Source organism: Nansenia antarctica (assembly GCF_963989245.1).
Source record: "Nansenia antarctica genome assembly, chromosome: 1".
NCBI lineage: Eukaryota > Metazoa > Chordata > Actinopteri > Argentiniformes > Microstomatidae > Nansenia > Nansenia antarctica.
In genome coordinates, this window is record NC_137674.1 from 89,307,258 (window position 1) to 89,329,153 (window position 21,896).

At 45.7% G+C, this 21,896-nt stretch overlaps 1 protein-coding gene across 1 annotated transcript in view; it reads left to right on the forward strand.

The window, feature by feature from the left end:
• Nucleotides 1-21,896, forward strand: part of tiam1b (TIAM Rac1 associated GEF 1b) — a gene marked incomplete at both ends in the record, with an annotated part of 55,673 nt that overhangs the window by 12,123 nt on the left and 21,654 nt on the right. Inside the window, 6 exons of the mRNA XM_080527011.1 lie at nucleotides 374-544; nucleotides 3,071-3,175; nucleotides 4,005-4,086; nucleotides 5,466-5,552; nucleotides 7,351-7,563; nucleotides 8,485-8,585. Coding sequence (XP_080383137.1) covers nucleotides 374-544; nucleotides 3,071-3,175; nucleotides 4,005-4,086; nucleotides 5,466-5,552; nucleotides 7,351-7,563; nucleotides 8,485-8,585 — 759 coding nt within the window. The remainder of the gene's footprint in view (nucleotides 1-373; nucleotides 545-3,070; nucleotides 3,176-4,004; nucleotides 4,087-5,465; nucleotides 5,553-7,350; nucleotides 7,564-8,484; nucleotides 8,586-21,896) is intronic.

Genomic DNA, 21,896 nt, shown 5'->3' on the forward strand with positions numbered 1-21,896 from the left:
TAAGGTGTAAGACTCTAAGGTATAAGACTCTAAGGTGTAAGACTCTAAGGTGTAAGGCAAAGCTCAGGTGAAATACAGGTGCATCTCAAAAAATAAAATAATATCGTGGAAAAGTGAAGAAAAAAACGTAGTTATGATTAAACACAAACACTTCTATCAATGTATTTTATCCATTAACTATTGTCTTTATCTATTGACTATGTTTTATCTATTGACTTCTTATATTTGCTTTTATTCATTGTAAAAAAATGTTTCCTACTATGCTCCTCTTGCTGTATTTTAATAATGTATGTAAAGCACTTTGAATTGCCCTGTTGTATGAGATGCGCTGTACAACTACACTTCCCTTCCCTAAACTTCTCTGTGTGTGTAGAAGAGTGAGGCGGGGACGGTGAAGAGCGCCCCTCAGTCCACCACTGACAGCGACACCTGGAAGCCCGACCAGCTGACGCCGTCCTGGGTGTGTCTGCCCAACGACCAGCCCGTCCTGGCCATCATCACGCCTGGGGAGTCCGCCCTTGACGCCCTGGACACCATCTGCAAGGTACCAGACCCTGGGTCTATCTGACCCCTGGGTCTATCTGACCCACACCTCTATCTGACCCACGCCTCTCAGTGTCCAATATCCTTCATCTGATATGTTCTATGTGTTGCTCAACGAGGCTTTAGAGCAGGGGTGTCCAAACTACGGCCCGCGGGCCAACTGCGGCCCATGGTCCGTTTTTAATTGGCCCAAAACAAATTCAAAACATATAATTATTCTGTCATTTCTAACTGCAATTGCGGCATTGCGCCAACGTGGTGGCGGGGGCGCTGTTTAGCAAATAAGTTAGCTTTCGTTTTCGCTAGCGAAATAGCTTATAGTTGATGTTGACTGCTCAAGGAGAATACATATTTGAAAGTACAGAATGCCTGAGAGCCGTATATTGCATTATATTACATTATATTTTGAATGGTCATCGGGTGCCTGAATATTGTGTTTTCCTTTACATAAATAATGAACTTTCCACCATAAATTGATGCAGAAAGGGCACAAATTGGTGCATATCAATTCACCAGAATGCAAGAAATTAAGTGTTTGACAGCCCTGCTTCATGGGTCCCCCCCGATGTCAAACACCACCTCCGCCTCATTTTGAGCCAGGAAAAACCCTGTACACTCATCATCCACCAAGAAGCCCTCTGTGCCAAGGCAGTCCAGCTTAATGATGTGATGAACACAGTTGTGAAAACTATCAACATAATTAGAGCACGAGGGCTCTACCACAGAGAATATCAAGCTTTCCTATGTGATGTTGATGCTGAATATGGGGACGTGCTCTATCACTCTTACTAAGAAGCAATCTGAGGCTGCTGTTTTGAGAATGAGCCGTCTTTATAAAAAAAGAAAAAACATTTAATGGAAAGTTATGATATGGGCTGTTTTTCTTTGTATGTATCAAGCATAATTGACCTACATTCGATTAACTGTAATACAGAGGCGATACCTCACCTCTACTGAGTGGCCCAGCCTTGAATATATTTTTCTGTATGTGGCCCTCTGTGAAAAAAGTTTGGACACCCCTGCTTTAGAGCATCTGTGACACGTTAATGCTTTGGTGCTCATATCGGACCAACCGATCAAAATGTTCAGACTTTTCTGTTTGAAACACGGAACTACGTTTCTACGTTGTTGAGAATCACAACAATCATTGTAATGTTTGTTGTGTTCTGTCTGCACTGCTGTCTGTCCTGTGTTGTTTTGTTTGCATTGCATTTGTTTAGAAAAGTAGTAATGCTCTTACTGTAACGCCGAATCAAATTCCTATATGTGTATGCTTAATGTGTATGCATAATGGCAATAAACGTTATCTCAATCTCAATCTCAATCAATCTCAATGATCAGACTTTTCTTTAGAAATATGAATACATTTCCGCATTGTTGAAAATCAACGACACATCACTAGTCGACTAACACAGCTTGTTTTGTGAGCCTGCTAACAATTTAAAGTAGTGTTCTAGTTAACTAGGTAACAATGTAAAGTAGTGTTCTAGTTAACTAGGTAACACTGTAAAGTAGTGTTCTAGTTAACTAGGTAACACTGTAAAGTAGTGTTGTAGTTAACTAGGTAACAATGTAAAGTAGTGTTGTAGTTAACTAGGTAACAATGTAAAGTAGTGTTCTAGTTAACTTAGGTAACAATGTAAAGTAGTGTTCTAGTTAACTAGGTAACAATGTAAAGTAGTGTTGTAGTTAACTAGGTAACAATGTAAATTAGTGGTCTAGTTAACTAGGTAACAATGTAAAGTAGTGTTCTAGTTAACTAGGTAACAATGTAAAGTAGTGTTGTAGTTAACTAGGTAACAATGTAAAGTAGTGTTGTAGTTAACTAGGTAACAATGTAAAGTAGTGTTGTAGTTAACTAGGTAACAATGTAAAGTAGTGTTATAGTTAACTAGGTAACAATGTAAAGTACAGTAGTGTTGTAGTTAACTAGGTAACAATGTAAAGTAGTGTTCTAGTTAACTAGGTAACAATGTAAAGTAGTGTTGTAGTTAACTAGGTAACAATGTAAAGTGTGTTGTAGTTAACTAGGTAACAATGTAAAGTAGTGTTGTAGTTAACTAGGTAACAATGTAAAGTAGTGTTATAGTTAACTAGGTAACAATGTAAAGTAGTGTTATAGTTAACTACGTAACAATGTAAAGTAGTGTTGTAGTTAACTAGGTAACAATGTAAAGTAGTGTTCTAGTTAACTAGGTAACAATGTAAAGTAGTGTTGTAGTTAACTAGGTAGCAGTGGGGATTACTCACCCAATCCATTGTGTTGTTGCAGTGTTTAGGCTTGACTAGCGAGTTTGTGTCGTGATTCTCAACAATGTTGAAACGTAGTTCCGTGTTTCAAAAGAAAAGTCTGAACGTTTTGATTTGGTTGCCGACATGCGGACCAAATGACCAGACTGTGTCATACATGTGACTCACTCTGATTGGCTGTTCCTCTGCCCTTCATGAGAACCTTCAGCCTACTGATCCTCTACCAACCGTCTGTCTGTCTGTCTGTCTTTCTGTCTGTCTCTCCTGTACCCCACAGGCTCACCAGCTGGACCCCACCAAACATTACTTGCGCCTGAAGTTTTTAATCGAGAACCAAGTGCAGTTCTACATCCCCAAACCAGAGGAGGACGTGTGTGACTTGGTATTTTTTTTTTTTTTTACAGAAAATCTCATGGCTCAGTCTTAGAAACCCCGCTGAGCTCTCAAACCCAGACCCAAACTTCTCCCTATATACAGTCTGTATATACATATATATATAGCACATTCCTACTGTTCACTGATAGGCTTCATATGAAAGCCATCGCATTGCATTTCTGAGTCGTCCTCTAAGATGCAGGGAGCTGTATATCTGTAAATCCCCACTGATAATGAAGCATCATATGTTATGAATTATTAACAGGCTAGTATTTGTTATTATACATTAGATACATGATGTTTACCTCAGACAAGCTGCCTGGTGTTTTATTTCCTGGTCGTCTCATCCGTGTCGCCTCACTAGAATCACCAAACGTCTTTAATGTCTCCAGGTTTTTGCTGCAATGACTCAGACATTATATAAACCTTAAAAATATCTTTCAGGAAAAATATTGTCCTGGGGGTTAGGGTTCGGTTTAGTTTGTTTATTTCTTTCTACCTTTCTGTCAGTAATCCACTTAGCAGTATAATCCTGTGTGTTAGACTCTACGTGTGTTAGATAAATCCTGTGTGTTAGACTCTGCGTGTGTTAGATAGATCCTGTGTGTTAGACTCTGTGTGTTAGATCCTGTGTGTTAGACTCTACGTGTGTCAGATAGATCCTGTGTGTGAGACTCTGTGTGTGTTAGATAGATCCTGTGTGTTAGACTCTGTGTGTGAGACTCTGGGCTGCTTTCTGTGTGTGAGACTCTGTGCTGCGTTGTGTGTTAGATAGATCTCTGGGCTGCGTTGTGACTTTTATATAATTAGAAATGTGTGTTTCTGTTGCCTTGCAGCTTTACAAGGAGATCCAACTCTGCTCCAAAATAACCAGAATCATCCAGTTTGACCGAGACGAGTCCTGCATGATCGGCTACGGTAAGACCCACACACACACATCACATAGATTATGAATTCACCACCACAGATTATGAAGAATCACATTTCTGATTTACTCCCTGTTTCAACATTTCCACTGTTGGCTGTTATGATGGGATACATCCTGATACATCCTGATGCATCCTGTTACATCCTGATACATCCTGATACATCCTGTTACATCCTGTTACATCCTGATACATCCTGTTACATCCTGATACATCCTGTTACATCCTGTTACATCCTGTTACATCCTGATACATCCTGTTACATCCTGATACATCCTGATACATCCTGATGCATCCTGTTACATCCTGATACATCCTGTTACATCCTGTTACATCCTGATACATCCTGTTACATCCTGATACATCCTGATGCATCCTGTTACATCCTGATACATCCTGTTACATCCTGATACATCCTGTTACATCCTGATACATCCTGTTACATCCTGATACATCCTGTTACATCCTGTTACATCCTGTTACATCCTGATACATCCTGATACATCCTGATACATCCTGACTGATACATCCTGATACATCCTGTTACATCCTGATACATCCTGTTACATCCTGATACATCCTGTTACATCCTGTTACATCCTGTTACATCCTGATACATCCTGATGCATCCTGATACATCCTGATACATCCTGTTACATCCTGTTACATCCTGATACATCCTGATACATCCTGTTACATCCGGTTACATCCTGATACATCCTGATACATCCTGATACATCCTGTTACATCCTGTTACATCCTGATACATCCTGATACATCCTGTTACATCCTGTTACATCCTGTTACATCCTGATACATCCTGATACATCCGGTTACATCCTGTTACATCCTGTTACATCCTGATACATCCTGATACATCCTGGTACATCCTGTTACATCCTGATACATCCTGATACATCATGATACATCCTGATACATCCTGATACATCCTGTTACATCCTGTTACATCCTGTTACATCCTGATACATCCTGATGCATCCTGTTACATCCTGTTACATCCTGTTACATCCTGATACATCCTGTTACATCCTGATACATCCTGATACATCCTGATACATCCTGTTACATCCTGATACATCCTGTTACATCCTGATACATCCTGTTACATCCTGATACATCCTGATGCATCCTGATACATCCTGATACATCCTGATACATCCTGTTACATCCTGTCAGCTGACCTGTATCTGTGAGAGAGATTCCCATCAGTGCAGTCAGTTCCACTGATGATTTGGTGATGTGCTTGCTGTAATATAGTCTCTCTCCCTCCCCCCCCCCCCCCACCACTGTCTCTCTGTCTCTCCCCCCCTCACCCCCCTGTCTCTGTCTGTTTCCCCCTCTCTCTCCCAGGCTTCTCCATCTCTGTGGTGGAGGAGGACGGGGTCCAGCAGCTCTACATTACAGACGTGAAGGCGGGCGGGTTAGCCTTCGCCAAAGGTCCGTTAACCCTGATTTCCCATGAGTCCCAGCATGCTGGGCCACTAGGCTACACAGAGCAGAAGCCCACATGAACGTTCTCCAGCCCTCAGCCAGCAACCAGCAATGAAAAACACCAATACAGACACACAACATCTTTCAAAGAAGATCATATTCTGCCTAGCTGTTATTAATAAAATATTAATAAATGGTCAATTATCTTAATGTCAAGCTTAGAGTTCAAGTATGCCCGTTAGTTTGATCCAGTGTCGATCATGAGAGAATAGTGATAGTTAGTAAGTCAGTAAGTAAGTAAAGCTTTATTTCTATAGCGCCTTTCGTACATGAAATGCAACTCAAAGCACTTTAGTTACTAGTTATTAACCCTCCATAATGATGTGTGATGTCACTGTGGGGGAGGAGCCTAGCTGTGTGATGTCACTGTGGGGGAGGAGCCTAGCTGTGTGATGTCACTGTGGAGGAGGAGCCTAGCTGTGTGATGTCACTGTGGGGGTGGAGCCTAGCTGTGTGATGTCACTGTGGGGGTGGAGCCTAGCTGTGTGATGTCACTGTGGGGGTGGAGCCTAGCTGTGTGATGTCACTGTGGGGAGGAGCCTAGCTGTGTGATGTCACTGTGGGAGTGGAGCCTAGCTGTGTGATGTCACTGTGGGGGTGGAGCCTAGCTGTGTGATGTCACTGTGGGGGTGGAGCCTAGCTGTGTGATGTCACTGTGGGGGTGGAGCCTAGCTGTGTGATGTCACTGTGGGGAAGGAGCCTAGCTGTGTGATGTGACTGTGGGGGAGGAGCCTAGCTGTGTGATGTCACTGTGGGGGAGGAGCCTAGCTGTGTGATGTCACTGTGGGGGAGGAGCCTAGCTGTGTGATGTCACTGTGGTGTTGGAGCCTAGCTGTGTGATGTCACTGTGGGGGTGGAGCCTAGCTGTGTGATGTAACTGTGGGGGTGGAGCCTAGCTGTGTGATGTCACTGTGGGGGTGGAGCCTAGCTGTGTGATGTCACTGTGGGGGAGGAGCCTAGCTGTGTGATGTCACTGTGGGGGAGGAGCCTAGCTGTGTGATGTCACTGTGGGGGAGGAGCCTAGCTGTGTGATGTCACTGTGGTGTTGGAGCCTAGCTGTGTGATGTCACTGGGGGTGGAGCCTAGCTTTGTGATGTCACTGTGGGGGTGGAGCCTAGCTGTGTGATGTCACTGTGAGGGAGGAGCCTAGCTGTGTGTCACTTTGGGGGTGGAGCCTAGCTGTGTGATGTCACTGTGGGGGTGGAGCCTAGCTGTGTGATGTCACTCTGGGGGAGGAGCCTAGCTGTGTGTCACTTTGGGGGTGGAGCCTAGCTGTGTGATGTCACTGTGGGGGTGGAGCCTAGTTGCAGGCTGAGGAGACAACGAGGACGTCTGCTGTGTCTCCTCAGAGGCTGACGGTTAGGAGGGTCGTAGAGAACTGGGTCATGTGACAGTTCACACAGGAGGGCAGAGAGAACTGGGTCAGGCCTGCGGGTCTGAAGGAAGAGAGAGAGAGGGATGATTCCAGACACCGTACACATACACACACAGAATGCTTTTTTGCTGGAGAGAGACAGTACAAGGGAGGCAGTAGAGAGACAGTACAAGGGGGACACTGGAGGGACAGTACAAGGGGGGCAGTAGAGAGACAGTACAGGGGGGGCAGTAGGGTCTTAGGAGGTATAGTATAGGGGAAACAGGTGTCTCAGGAGGAGCAGTTAAGGTGTGAGACAGTTAAGGTGTGAGACAGTTAAGGTGTGAGACAGCGTAGACTGACCTGGGACCTCTTTCTTCTGCTCTGCAGGCCTGAACGCGGGAGACGACATCCTGCAGCTGAACGGGAAGGCGTCCTGCAGCCTGGACCTCTCAGACATGAAGCTGGCGTTCTCCCAGGCCTCCCTGGCGCTGACCGTCAGCACGCTGCCCTCCCTGGACCGCTGCCAGCTCTGCTACCTGCCCCCCCGCCGCTCAGACGCTGAGGACGGCCTCTGCACCGACATCTTCTCCCAGAGCCAGGGTGAGTAGAGGAGCACAGAGACATGTTCTCTTAGAGCCAGGGTGAGTAGAGGAGCACAGAGACATCTCCTCTCAGAGTCAGGGTGAGTAGAGGAGCACAGAGACATCTCCTCTCAGAGCCAGGGTGAGTAGAGGAGCATAGAGCCATGTTCTCTCAGAGCCAGGGTGAGTAGAGGAGCACAGAGCCAGGGTGAGTAGAGGAGCACAGAGTCAGGGTGAGTAGAGGAGCACAAAGCCATGTTCTCTCAGAGCCAGGGTGAGTAGAGGAGCACAGAGTCAGGGTGAGTAGAGGAGCACAGAGTCAGGGTGAGTAGAGGAGCACAGAGTCAGGGTGAGTAGAGGAGCACAGAGTCAGGGTGAGTAGAGGAGCACAAAGCCATGTTCTCTCAGAGCCAGGGTGAGTTGAGGAGCACAGAGCCAGGGTGAGTAGAGGAGCACAGAGTCAGGGTGAGTAGAGGAGCACAGAGTCAGGGTAAGTAGAGGAGCACAGAGCCAGGGTGAGTAGAGGAGTACAGAGCCATGTTCTCTCAGAGCCAGGGTGAGTAGAGGAGCACAGAGACATGTTCTCTCAGAGCCAGGGTGAGTAGAGGAGCACAGAGTCAGGGTGAGTAGAGGAGCACAGAGACATCTCCTCTCAGAGTCAGGGTGAGTAGAGGAGCACAGAGACATCTCCTCTCAGAGTCAGGGTGAGTAGAGGAGCACAGAGCCAGGGTGAGTGTTTTTTTAAATTGTTATATAGACACTGGAGAAACAGTACAAGGGGGGAAAGTAGAAATCTTAGGAGAGGAGTGAGATGTGTGAGACAGAGGGGTTGGCAGGGCGGCTGGTTGGCAGGGCAGCTGTGTCATTGCAGCGTGTGGCAGGTTGGTAGGATGGCAGGGCGGCTGGTCATCGCGGCGTGTTTGTGTTTGTGTTGTTGCAGAGGAGATCCTGGATGACGGCGTGGGCCTGACGCTGGAGAGCTCAGGAGACAGTCTGGACGACGACACGGAGATGTTCAGCGAGGCAGACGAGTGCAGGAAGGTAAGAGCTAGCGTTAGCATTAGAGCTTCACTCTGTTGTGGTTTTATATCGTTTTATGCTGAGAACTGAAGTCTCTCTGCATGCTGGGGAGTCTGGCACTGAAGGAAGGTCTTCCCTTCCTGTAAGAGATGTGCCAAGAACTGTGGAGCAGATGATTCTGATTGGTCAAGCAGGAGTAGTGACATCATCAGGCAGGAAACTGATATAAAATGCTGGCCCCTCTGACAGGAAAGGGATTGTTGACTGCGGCTTTCTCTCTGCGCTCATGTGACTTTAAATCCACAACAACCTCTCATCACTTCATGTTGGGGAGCTGATTGTGTCCATCTGAATGACCGTGTCTCAATATCTGTCTCTGTCTCCGTCTCTGTCTCTGTCTCTGTATCTGTATCTGTCTCTGTTTCTGTCTCAATATCTGTCTCTGTATCTATATCTATATCTGTCTCTGTCTCTGTCTCTGTCTCTCTCTGTCTGTCTCTGTCTCTGTATCTGTCTCTGTTTCTGTATCTGTCTCTGTTTCTGTCTCAATATCTGTCTCTGTATCTGTATCTGTCTCTGTCTCTGTCTCTCTGTCTGTCTCTGTATCTGTCTCTGTCTCTGTATCTGTCTCTCTATATGTCTCTGTATCTGTCTCTCTATCTGTATCTGTCTCTCTATCTGTCTCTCTATCTGTCTCTGTCTCTGTCTCTCTGTCTCTGTCACTGTATCTGTCTCTCTATCTGTCTCTGTCTCTGTATCTGTCTCTCTATCTGTCTCTCTATCTGTCTCTGTCTCTCTATCTGTCTCTGTCTCTGCCATATCCAACTCTCCCAAGAGAACACAGGCGGGGGGGGGGGGGGGGCAGACATATTCTGAATGTGAATCTGAAAAATGTACTCTGTGTTATGTGATGTAGGGTCATGTCCTTGCCGTCTGTCCAGCTTTCTAATAATTAACAGCTTTTTCAAATCATTATTTTAAAATCATCATATCTGGGCTACTTTCTAAGGCGCCATCTGTCGTCAGTTAGTTTCCTCTCGGCTGGGCAGCAGAAATATGTAGAAATATCACCCGCCTCGTTTACGCTTCTACATAAATCAGGACTGTGTTTTAATCACCAACCACCTCCCCTTCAAACTGTGAACACCAGATCTCACAACAACGCAGCGTATTAGTGAAGTTATCCTATTTCAACGCTTTCAAATGAAACCCAAAGCTGAGGGGTTTATACTGTATGTATTATGTATTATTTATTTGTATTATTAAAACGAGGAGTCTTGGAGTTTTGGCATAACACCCGTGGCTGGATGAAACACAGACGCATCTGTGGCCCAGGATGCACTGCAGCCGAGGGAGCTGAGAGAGATGATTCTGTTAGAAGACAAGGGCCCTAAGAGATGGATGCCTGTTTGATTAAGCTGCATCCTAATGGCTTCATTATGTGCAGTGATTAAAATCGTTTAACGGAGGCGTCCTCAGGAACTCAAGAGACTCTCAGAAATAAATGAACAGACAAGCAAACAAACTACAGAAGCTTATCAGAGGCTAGAACATTTTACATCTACATTTTTTGCGTTTAGCAGACGCCTTATTCCAAAGCGACTTACAATCGATACATTTGACTAAGCAAGTGAATCATCAATCCACCAGTCGTAGCAGGAAGAGTAATCTAGCTCAGGCCCGGGGCCACTGATAGAAGGAAAAACCTTCTTCGAAACCTAGTTTTTTTTTGTTTTTTTTTATTTTAAAATGTTATTTAGACACTGGAGAAACAGAGAAACTGTACAAGGGGGGCAAATATAAGTTTTTAGGGGACACAGTAAAGGGGAAAAGCGGGTGTCTCAGGAGACGCAGTGCTGGGGGGTAGTAGATGTCTCAGGAGGAGCAGTTAAGGTGTAACCTGAAGAGATGGGTCTTCAGTCTACGACGGAAGATGGGTAGTGACTCTGCAGTTCTGACAGCCGTGGGAAGCTCATTCCACCAGCGGGGAGCCAGCTAAATGTTTGGTATGTTTGGTATGGGGGGGGTTGTGGCTCTGGAGGTAGTGCTGCCGTTACGAGGTCGGCGGTTCGATCCCCGGCTCCTCCTGTCCCACGTGTCGAGGTGTCCTTGGGCTCCCAAAGAGCGGGCCGATGCCTTGCATGGCAGCTTGCCGCCGCCGCCGGTGTATGAACGTCTGTGTGAACGTCTGTGTGAACGGGTCAATGAAAAGGCTGTTGTGAAGCACTTAGAAGCACCAATTAAGCACTGGAATAAGACGCTGTATATATAAGTGCCGTCCATTTACCATTTTACCATTTTAAGGGGAATTAGAAATGCAACAACAGTTCACTCTGAGTAAAGTAGATCACCCATCAAGTGGAGCTAACAAGAGTCTCGCTCTGTCTCTCTCTGTCTCTCTCTCTCTCTGTCTCTCTGTCTCAGTCTCTCTCTCTGTCTCTCTCTCTCTCTGTCTCTCTGTCTCTGTCTCTGTCTCTCTCTTTGTCTCTGTCTCTCTCTCTCTCTCTCTCTCCTCTCTCTAACAAGAGGATGGGTTTTTCTGTAGCTGTGCAGAGAGAGAGAGAGAGAGAGAGAGAGAGAGAGAGAGAGAGAGAGGGTCTGAATGAGATTAAAGCAGCAGCAGCGTCTGTCTGCTCTTCACTGGGCTGGCAGGCTGACAGGCGGCACGCAGGCCCTCTGAAAGACAGCTGGGGTCCTGAAGAGAGGTGGAGCACGGTTTATATTCACATGCAGATTGTTGTCTCTCTCTCTCTCTCTCCTCTCTCTCTGTTGCTTTCTCTCTCTGTCTCTCTCTCTCTCTCTCTCTCTCTGTCTCTCTCTCCTCTCTCTCTGTTGCTTTCTCTCTCTGTCTCTCTCTATATCTCTCTCTCTCTCTCTGTCTCTCTCTGTCTCTCTGACTCTCTCTGTCTGTCTCTCTGACTCTCTCTCTCTCTCTCTCTGTCTCTCTGACTCTCTCTCTCTCTCGCTCCCTCTGTCTCTCTCCCTCTGTCTCTCTCTCTGTCTGTCTCTCTCTCTCTGTCTCTCTCTCTCTCTCTCTCTCTCTCTCTCTCTCTCCCTCTGTCTCTCTCTCTCCTTCTGTCTCTCTCCCTCTGTCACTCTCTCCCTCTGTCTCTCTCTCTCCCTCTGTCTCTCTCTGTCTCTCTCTCTCTCTCTCTCTCTCTGTCTCTCTCTCTCTCTCTCTGTCTCTCTCTGTCTCTCTCTCTCAGAGCCATGCTTCACTGCCTCTCCATCGCGTAGCCAAAAGGTGGGGGGTCGTGGAGGGTGGCCAAAAAAATGACTGCAGAATATCCACCCAGCTCTGTTCCACGGGGCCACCCTGCCCTGGCCTAGCCTAGCCTAGCCTGGTTCGCTAGCTCCCAGCAGCCTTTGCTCTGCCGATGGTGGGCTTGCTAAAAAAACAACAACTATAATTTTCCATAAATAAATGTCAAAATGTGAATGCTAGAAGACATGCATGCTTTGAATCGTCAAACATTTGGACTACCGTGAGAGGTAATGCAAAATGAGGTTCCAGAATGGGATTATTCTAACATGCAGTTAGCATTTTAAATGTTATTCTAGGCTTCAGTCCAGCACGAGGATTTGAGATATGTATCCGTGATCCACGTCTGGTATTTGACTATACTTCCTCTGCTCATTCCAAATGCTTATCCCCTCCTATGACTGACTAGGGCCCGGGGTATGAACAGTGTTATGTAAGACTGTGAGCTTCTGCTTTCAACTGCCGTGATTTAGTTCACTTCAGTCTACTGAACTGACACCTTAAACATGGGGGGGCTGTGGCTCAGGAGGTAGAGGCTGTGTCTCAGGAGGTATAGGCTGTGTCTCAGGAGGTAGAGGCTGTGTCTCAGGAGGTAGAGGCTGTGTCTCAGGAGGTAGAGGCTGTGTCTCAGGAGGTAGAGGCTGGTGGCTCAGGAGGTAGAGGCTGTGTCTCAGGAGGTAGAGGCTGTGTCTCAGGAGGTAGAGGCTGGTGGCTCAGGAGGTAGAGGCTGTGTCTCAGGAGGTAGAGACAGCGTCTAATGATCGCAAGGTCGGCAGATCGGTGGATCGAACCACGGCTGGCCACTTGTCGAGGTGTCCTTGGGCAAGACACTGAACCCCAAATTGCTCCCCGTGAGCGGGCCGGCGCCTTGCATGGGTGTGTGAATGGGTGAATGAGAGGCCGTTGTAAAGCGCTTTGGAATAAGGCCGCTATATACGTCAGTCCATTTACCATTCTACCATTTCACCTTCTCTCTGACACCTTCGATCTGTTATTCTCTCACTCTCTCACTCTATTACCTGACGTTGGACTCTTGCATCTGCGCTCTGTCCTCCGTGGGCCAGGGACCCTGGGGAAAGCGTTTAACACGCCTGCTGATGGAGGAGGTGGACCTCCGCGTGTCGCTGCTGTCAGCCTCAGATAACAGAGCAGGAGTGTGAACGTGTTTGGTTTGTTCACTTTGCAGCCACGCTCCACCCCCTCTCTCTCCTCATCACCCCCTCTCTCTCCTCCTCCCTCTCTCTCCTCCTCCTCCCTCTCTCTCTCATCACCCCCTCTCTCTCCTCCACCCCCTCTCCTCCTCCACCCCCTCTCTCTCCTCCACCCCCTCTCTCTCCTCCTCCCTGTCTCTCCTCCTCCTCCCTCTCTCTCTCCTCCTCCTCCCTCTCTCTCTCCTCCTCCCTCTCTCTCCTCCTCCTCCCTCTCTCTCTCATCACCCCCTCTCTCTCCTCCACCCCCTCTCCTCCTCCACCCCCTCTCTCTCCTCCACCCCCCCTCTCTCCTCCACCCCCTCTCTCTCCTCCACCCCCTCTCTCTCCTCATCACCCCCTCTCTCTCCTCCACCCCCTCTCTCTCCTCCACCCCCTCTCTCCTCTGTGCAGTGGCTCTGGCAATGTCTTGACCAGTGTGACTCTGTGGAGGTACTGGGTGAGGCTGCATTCTCATTTTATGCTCCAGATTGTGTCTCACTGCCAGTTTACATCAGGGATGCAACCTCAGCACATATGTTCAAGTCAAGACTAAAAACCCAAATTTTTAATATTGCCTTTAAATGACTAAATATTAAATGATGATTATATAATGATTGGAGCACTTTGAGCTGCAACGTTTGCAGGAAAAGAGCTATACAAATAAAAAGTTATTATTATTATTATTATTATTATTATTATTATTATTATTATTATTATTATTATTATTATTATTATTATTACTGGGATCACCCCATGTGTGTTTGAATGGCCGTACATACTCAGCTCTATGGATGTCAGTAGCCAGCAACTTGTCCTGCAGTGCCTCCTTAAATTAGTCTGCCTCCTACACAGAAAAAACAGCAAAATAGCTTCATACTAGCTTATCCTGATGTGATTTAGAAAATGTAAGGATACTGGGTGGTAGAACGCACATATCTAGGACAAGTCATGAAAGGAGGGTCCTGACATTATTTTGATCGAGTGCAAAGATATAAAAAAATGACTGAAAACTGACTTTCCTGTTTAGAACTCTCCGGTGTTATGAGTGAATATATATCCTTCCTGGCTTGGCATCCATAACCACATCATAGGCATAAACACATACAGTATATACATAGTAACACATACATTATAACACATACAGTATATACATAGTAACACATACAGTATATACATAGTAACACATACAGTATATACATAGTAACACATACATTATAACACATACAGTATATACATAGTAACACATACAGTATATGCATAGTAACACATACCGGGACGTTAGAATTATAAGGTTTTTGTCAAAATTTAGTTTTTTACATAATCTGATCCATTAGGTGTTTATTAATGTCTGTGTGGTGTTATTTTTAAAAATGTTGACATTTTTTAGTTAGTAATTCATAAAATACAAAGGTTCCATCTCACAAAACATAATGGAATGTACAAACTTTGACGCTCAATATCTCTGAACTACCCTAAACGGAGATAGAACCTTATAATTCTAAGCTCACAATACAGTATATGCATAGTAACACATACAGTATATACATAGTAACACATACATTATAACACATACAGTATATACATAGTAACACATACAGTATATGCATAGTAACACATACCGGGACGTTAGAATTATAAGGTTTTTGTCAAAATTTAGTTTTTTACATAATCTGATCCATTAGGTGTTTATTAATGTCTGTGTGGTGTTATTTTTAAAAATGTTGACATTTTTTAGTTAGTAATTCATAAAATACAAAGGTTCCATCTCACAAAACATAATGGAATGTACAAACTTTGACGCTCAATATCTCTGAACTACCCTAAACGGAGATAGAACCTTATAATTCTAAGCTCACAATACAGTATATGCATAGTAACACATACAGTATATACATAGTAACACATACAGTATATACAGGTACTGGTCATATAATTAGAATATCATCAAAACGTTTATTTATTTCAGTAATTCCATTAAAAAGTGAGACTTGTATAATGTATACATTCATTCCACATAGACTGATATATTTCAAGTGTTTATTGCTTTTAATTTGGATGATTATTACTGACAACTAATGAAAACCCCAAATTCAGTATCTCAGAAAATTTGAATATTGTGAAAAGGTTCAATATTGAAGACACCTGGTGCCACACTCTAATCAGCTAATTAACTCAAAACACCTGCAAACGCCTTTAAATGGTCCCTCAGTCCAGTTCTGTAGGCTACACAATCATGGGGAAGACTGCTGACCTGACAGTTGTCCAAAAGATGACCATTGACACCTTGCACAAGGAGGGCAAGACACAAAAGGTCATTGCTGAAGAGGCTGGCTGTTCACAGAGCTCTGTGTCCAAGCAAATTAATAGAGAGGCGAAGGGAAGGAAAATATGTTGTAGAAAACAGTGTACAAGCAATAGGGATAACCGCACCCTGGAGAGGATTGTGAAACAAAGCCGATTCAAAAATGTGGGGGAGATTCACAGAGAGTGGACTGCAGCTGGAGTCAGTGCTTCAAGAACCACCACACACAGACGTATGCAATACATGGGTTTCAGCTGTCGCATTCCTTGTGTCAAGCCACTCTTGAACAAGAGACAGCGTCAGAAGCGTCTCGCCTGGGCTAAAGACAAAAAGGACTGGACTGCTGCTGAGTGGTCCAAAGTTATGTTCTCTGATGAAAGTACATTTTGTATTTCCTTTGGAACAGGCACAGAATCCACGTTGCTTGAAGTCCAGTGTAAAGTTTCCACCGTCAGTGATGGTTTGGGGTGCCATGTCATCTGCTGGTGTTGGTCCACTGTGTTTTCTGAGGTCCAGGGTCAACGCAGACGTCTACCAGGAAGTTTTAGAGCACTTCATGCTTCCTGCTGCTGACCAACTTTATGGAGATGCAGATTTCATTTTCCAACAGGACTTGGCACCTGCACACAGTGCCAAAGCTACCAGTACCTGGTTTAAGGACCATGGTATCCCTGTTCTTAATTGGCCAGCAAACTCGCCTGACCATAGCCCCATAGAAAATATATGGGGTATTGTGAAGAGGAAGATGCGATGCGCCAGACCCAACAATGCAGAAGAGCTGAAGGCCACTATCAGAGCAACCTGGGCTCTCATAACACCTGAGCAGTGCCACAGACTGATGGACTCCATGCCACGCCGCATTGCAGCAGTAATTCAGGCAAAAGGAGCCCCAACTAAGTATTGAGTGCTGTACATGCTCATACTTTCCGAGTTCATACTTTTCAGTTGGCCAACATTGTAAAAAAAACTTGTTTTGTATTGGTCTTAAGTAATATTCTAATTTTCTGAGATACTGTATTTGGGATCTTCATTAGTTGTCAGTAATAATCATCAAAATTAAAAAGAAATAAACATTTGAAATAGCCTATATCAGTCTGTGTGTAATGAATGAATATAATATAGAAGTTTTACTTTTTGAATGGAATTACTGACCTAAATCAACTTTTTGATGATATTCTAATTATATGACCAGCACCTGTACATAGTAACACATACAGTATATGCACAGTAACACATACAGTATATGCACAGTAACACATACTAGGTATTTTACTCCATTCCTCCCTCTGTGTTGTTACGCTTTCCTCCTTTTCATTCAGCTCTCTTACCCATTCTTGTAATGTTCTCATCCTCCTGCAGCCAGTCACTTCCAGTCCATTCCCCCCCCCCCTCTTCCCCTCTCCCCCCACCCTCCCAAATCCCGCATTTATATTCTACTGCGGTGTAGCCGCGGCCAGCCAATCCCGCTCCAACCTTGGAGAGAGGAGAGAGACTACCTCCTCCTCCTCCTTCCTTCCTGCCTCCTCCCTTCCTCCCCCCTGCCCTCCCCCTCCTCCTCCTCCTCCGTGGACATGAGTATCACTGCGTCTTGTTTACAGCCGCTGCTGCTGCTGCTGGAGGAGTTAGTCAGGTACTCGCTCTCTCGCTCGTGATGCATCGCGGCTTAGCCGTTTAGCGAGAGAAGAGTGAGAAGAAGAAGAAGAAGAAGAAGAAAAAATACTAAAAGATTAGTTGGAGCGGTAAACAGCCGATCTGGAGGCGAAGGAAGGAAGGAAGGAGGGGAGTTGAGAAGGCTGGAAGTGCTGGTGGGCGAGGGGGAGGCTTGACAGCTTCAACCCTGCTCCCCTCCTCCTCCATCCTTCAACACCAAACACCAAAGCAACGTTTTTTTTAAAGGGATAAAGTGGAGAGGATTTTGCCATAGTGTAGGAGGGATACTTTCTCAAGGCTAGCAGCGTCTCTCTCTGCCTGTCCTCCTGTCCTCCTCCTGTCTGTCCTGTCCAGCCATGTCTGTCCTGAGGTGGAGCAGACACGGCAAGGCGCGCTCTTCAGACTCCATCTCTGACATGCTTCAACTGGTGAGCTGCTTGCTTCACAACTGTCACCAACTGTAATTTTGTCACCTTTCTCAACTGTCATATGTATTACTGTTGTGGTTTTATGTACTCAAAACAAACTGTAATTCATTTCAGTCGGTGCGTAGGCTACAATATTTTCTCAGTGAAATGCCTGCACTGCGTTTACTGATCAATGGAGAGTCTTGTCATATTTTTTCTTCCACAAGTAACTCATAGATAGACCTTTCCCACGTAGGACCTCGATTGACGATGATTCTTGTGGCTGTTTGGCCCGAGCACAGGAAGCTGTGATTCACTGTCGCTCTGCAGAGCTTTCCTGTTTGTCACCAGAGAGATCTGTAGGAAGGTCTAGAGAGTGACATTTACACATTATCTCGAAGAGCTTCTGTTTATTTATGAGTTTCAAGATGATTAAGGGGACTTAAGGTTCTGTGGCCACATGGCCTTGGGATAACTGGCCCTGATGGTTTTGTTTTGTTTTGTTTTGTTTTGTTTTGAGCTGGCTCTTTGACTATAGCTGAGCTAATATTGGGCTTAGTCCAGAGATCTCTGTCTTATCTGTCTGTCTTCAGATGGGAGACACTCGGTTTTCTCGCAGAAGACATTCTGAGATTTGCCACACTTTGAAATAGGGTTGGACGGTTTTACGGTTAGGGTTAGGGGTCTCTGAAAAAAATGCAACGGTTTCTATCAAAGACGTCGTAGATTGCTATATCGTAGCGGGCGCTACTGTGAGACGCTAATAGTTCACCAGTGTGTTTGTCTGGTGGGAGGTGGGTGAGGGCTCAGGTGAGTCTCAGGTGTGACATACGAGGGTTTCACCTGGACTTGTTGACCACTCCTCTCCTGTACAGCAGCTGGACAGTGTGTCTCCCAGGTGTGTGTTATTTCTATTTGGTTGTTAAGTCTGACGTCACGCGTGACGTTTAGCAATTTCCGGGTCCAAATACCCGTACCAGTGTACTAAAGCACCAGAGTACTAGTGTACTGAAGCACCAGAGTACCAGTGTACTAAAGCACCAGAGTACCAGTGTACTAAAGCACCAGAGTACCAGTGTACTAAAGCACCAGAGTACCAGTGTACTAAAGCACCAGAGTACCAGTGTACTAAAGCACCAGAGTACCAGTGTACTAAAGCACCAGAGTACCAGTGTACTAAAGCACCAGAGTACCAGTGTACTAAAGCACCAGAGTACCAGTGTACTAAAGCACCAGAGTACCAGTGTACTAAAGCACCAGAGTACCAGTGTACTAAAGCACCAGAGTACCAGTGTACTAAAGCACCAGAGTACCAGTGTACCAAAGCACCAGAGTACCAGTGTACTAAAGCGGTAGAATGACAGTTAAATCGTTTTTTAGACTGGGATCTATTCATACAACAAGGGACACAGCACTTTCCCGTTTTTCCCATATTGTCAGCGTCTTTGAGCCTCGGAAAAGCGCTATACAAATATAATGAATTATTATTATTACTGCGGCATTTCGAAGAGAGCGCCTCAGCCAACGTTGGACCCGGAAACACGTCATGACTTAACAACCGAATAGCTAACGCAGCAAAGTAGTTGCAGCAGCCTTCATTCTATCATGTCTGTAATCATCAACGAATGTTCACGCAACATGGAACATCTCACTTGGTGTAATGGTTGAAGGGGGAGGGTCATCTTTTTCTTGATCGGCAGCTCAGTCAAACCCTACAACAACGTCGTTTTGAATTCGGTTCAACCGAAAAGCCGCCGCGGTTTTGTCCGGGAGCGGTTTCGCGCTTTCAAAACCGTCCAGCCCTGCTTTGGAACGTTGTTGTTCATCTATATCTCAGTCTTCATGGGAGTCCTTGAATTTGGCGATTCCCGTCTTGATTCCCGACAGTGTCTCCATCATGCTGTTGTTGTATAACAACGCCAGCCAGTAAGTGAGTCTCCACACAGAAAGCGGAGGCTACTATGATTGTGTTGAAGTGTTCAGTGACCGTGGTTTCATGACTTGTTACGAACATCAAAGGTGTCTGCTTGGCTATGACTTGTTGGCAGGGGTGGGTACCTTCTCTTTATAAGAGAGGAGGAGGTCTTCATTGGCAGGTGTTGGGATGGGTCTTTAGAAGAGATTTTCCCAGCTCCCTAGCCCCGGGTTAGCAATAATAATCTTGTAAAGTGCTTTTCATTTGAACTATGAAAGTACCCTGTTAACAACAAGGATGAGTAGAGGAAGGCCTGTCTGGAGAGGTTGGTTTCTAGTCCTGTTGTGAAGAAGGAGAGGGTTAGGGTGTCTGGTTGTCTGGAGGTCCTCTGGGAGCTCGTTCAGAGGCCAGGGGCTCAGGGGCCGAGTCCTGGCCCAGACCGGACTGCTGAACCAGGCTAGGGCCTGTGGTCATGTTCTCACATGAAAGTCTGAATCATGACCCGGAGCAAGTGGATGAGTTTGCAACATTGTTGCATAAATTATTTCTCTGATTTGCGTTCTCACAGCCCTTTATGTAAACGAAGTAACATACGCAATCGAAGCAACAGACGTGGTAGTTGATTGGTCAGAAAAATTGCCTGTTCGTCCCGCTCTAATCCAGATCAACACGCATGCGCTGTTGTTTTCCTATGGACAGCCTCGATGCGTAGTTTCTAACCGGAGCGAAACCACCCTTTTCAAGCGGAGCATGCGTTGGTTGTTTGCTCCGGGAGCGACTTCGAATGCGCGTTCTCACAGCTCCAAACGACGCAGAGCAAAGCGAATTTGATCCTAAACTCTGATTCCAAGTGAAGCAAATGTTCTAGTGAGAACACACCCATAGTCCTGGCCCAGACCAGACTGTTGGAGAAGGGTAGGGGTTGTAGAAGGAGACTAGGGGTTGTAGAAGGAGACTAGGGGTTGTAGAAGGAGACTAGGGGTTGTTGAAGGAGACTAGGGGTTGTTGAAGGAGACTAGGGGTTGTAGAAGGAGACTAGGGGTTGTAGAAGGAGACTAGGGGTTGTTGAAGGAGACTAGGGGTTGTAGAAGGAGACTAGGGGTTGTAGAAGGAGACTAGGGGTTGTAGAAGGAGACTAGGGGTTGTAGAAGGAGACTAGGGGTTGTAGAAGGAGACTAGGGGTTGTAGAAGGAGACTAGGGGTTGTTGCATGAGGCCAGGGGTCGTCTAGGGGTCGTGTAAGATCCTGCAGGTGTTGGGGAGAGGTTCCAAGGTCACACTGAAGGTCACTAGCAGCAATGTTTTGAAAACTCATCATTCCGTAGCTGACTGGGAGCCGCTGCTGTGAAGGACGTCAACCTGGGCGATATGTTAATGCTTCTGCACTCTCATCATCACCATCTATAACGGATAGTAAAACCCTCCAGTTGCTCGGCTGTTAATCAGACTGATTGACATTGTTAATTAAAGAGCCAATCACAAACGTGGAGGTTTGGAGGCTAGGTCCTGAATAATTTGATCTCGTTCAGCGAGAGGTTTTGATTGTGAACACAACCTGAAAAATAAGATAGATAAGAACAGGTTAAATCCCTTCCAGACTGATACGCATCCTCAACCTTCTGTCTGAAGGCCTCAGAGAGCTGATCTGATCTCTCCATGGTGACACCGCTCACTCACTTCAACAATCAACAGCTAACCAAACTAAATGTCTGACGTTTAAGACAGACTCCTCCACAATCCTCTCTAACCATGTTGTAATCCTCTCTTACCATGTTGTGGTGATGTGGTGCACTTGATTCTAATTTGAGGCGTTTTAAGTTGTAATAGTTAGGGTAATTAGGGTGTCCGAAGTTTCTCCTCACAAGAAAATATCATTTCTATTAATTACAAAGATCAAATGAAATTGACATATGTTTAAACATGTTGAAAAAGAGGGTTAGGGTTCGGTCTTCTGTTCTATCTTTTTCACATGACTGGAGAGGAGAGGAGGGGAGGGGAGGGGAGGAGAGGAGGAGAGGAGAGGAGAGGAGAGGAGGGGAGAGGAGGGGAGGAGAGGAGTCGAGGGGAGAGGAGGGGAGGAGAGGAGAGGAGTGTGTAGTTCAAGAATCATGTAGTCTTCGATACCTTTGAGGGAGGCGTTATCGATGTTAAGATGAGCTCATAGTTGGGGGCCTTAGGGCTATATGAGGCTATGTGCGTGCACATTTGTGCAAAAGCACCAAATTTGGCCCAGATGTAGCTCAGAGTATGCTCTAATGATTTAGCCAGGGCGCCCGAGCCAGCGACCACTGGGGCCGCCATGGCGGCCAAATCAATATGGCCGCCCTCCGAAAAAGGTTTTGGCTATAACCTTTGAACCAAATTAGCTTCAAATAAAAACTTGGTGTCTTATTTATGTTTCTTGGCCATTAGAAACACATTGGAATGCTTATATTTATAATTGGGTGTGTCTGGACCCCTAACTGTGATGGACTTCTCCATCACAGTGGAGAACTCTACTGTAACCCCCTCCCTGACAGCCAAGAACCTTGGAGTGATCCTGGATAACCGACTATCCTGTGCGGAGAACATTGCAGCAACGGCTCGCTCCTGCAGATTCCTCCTCTA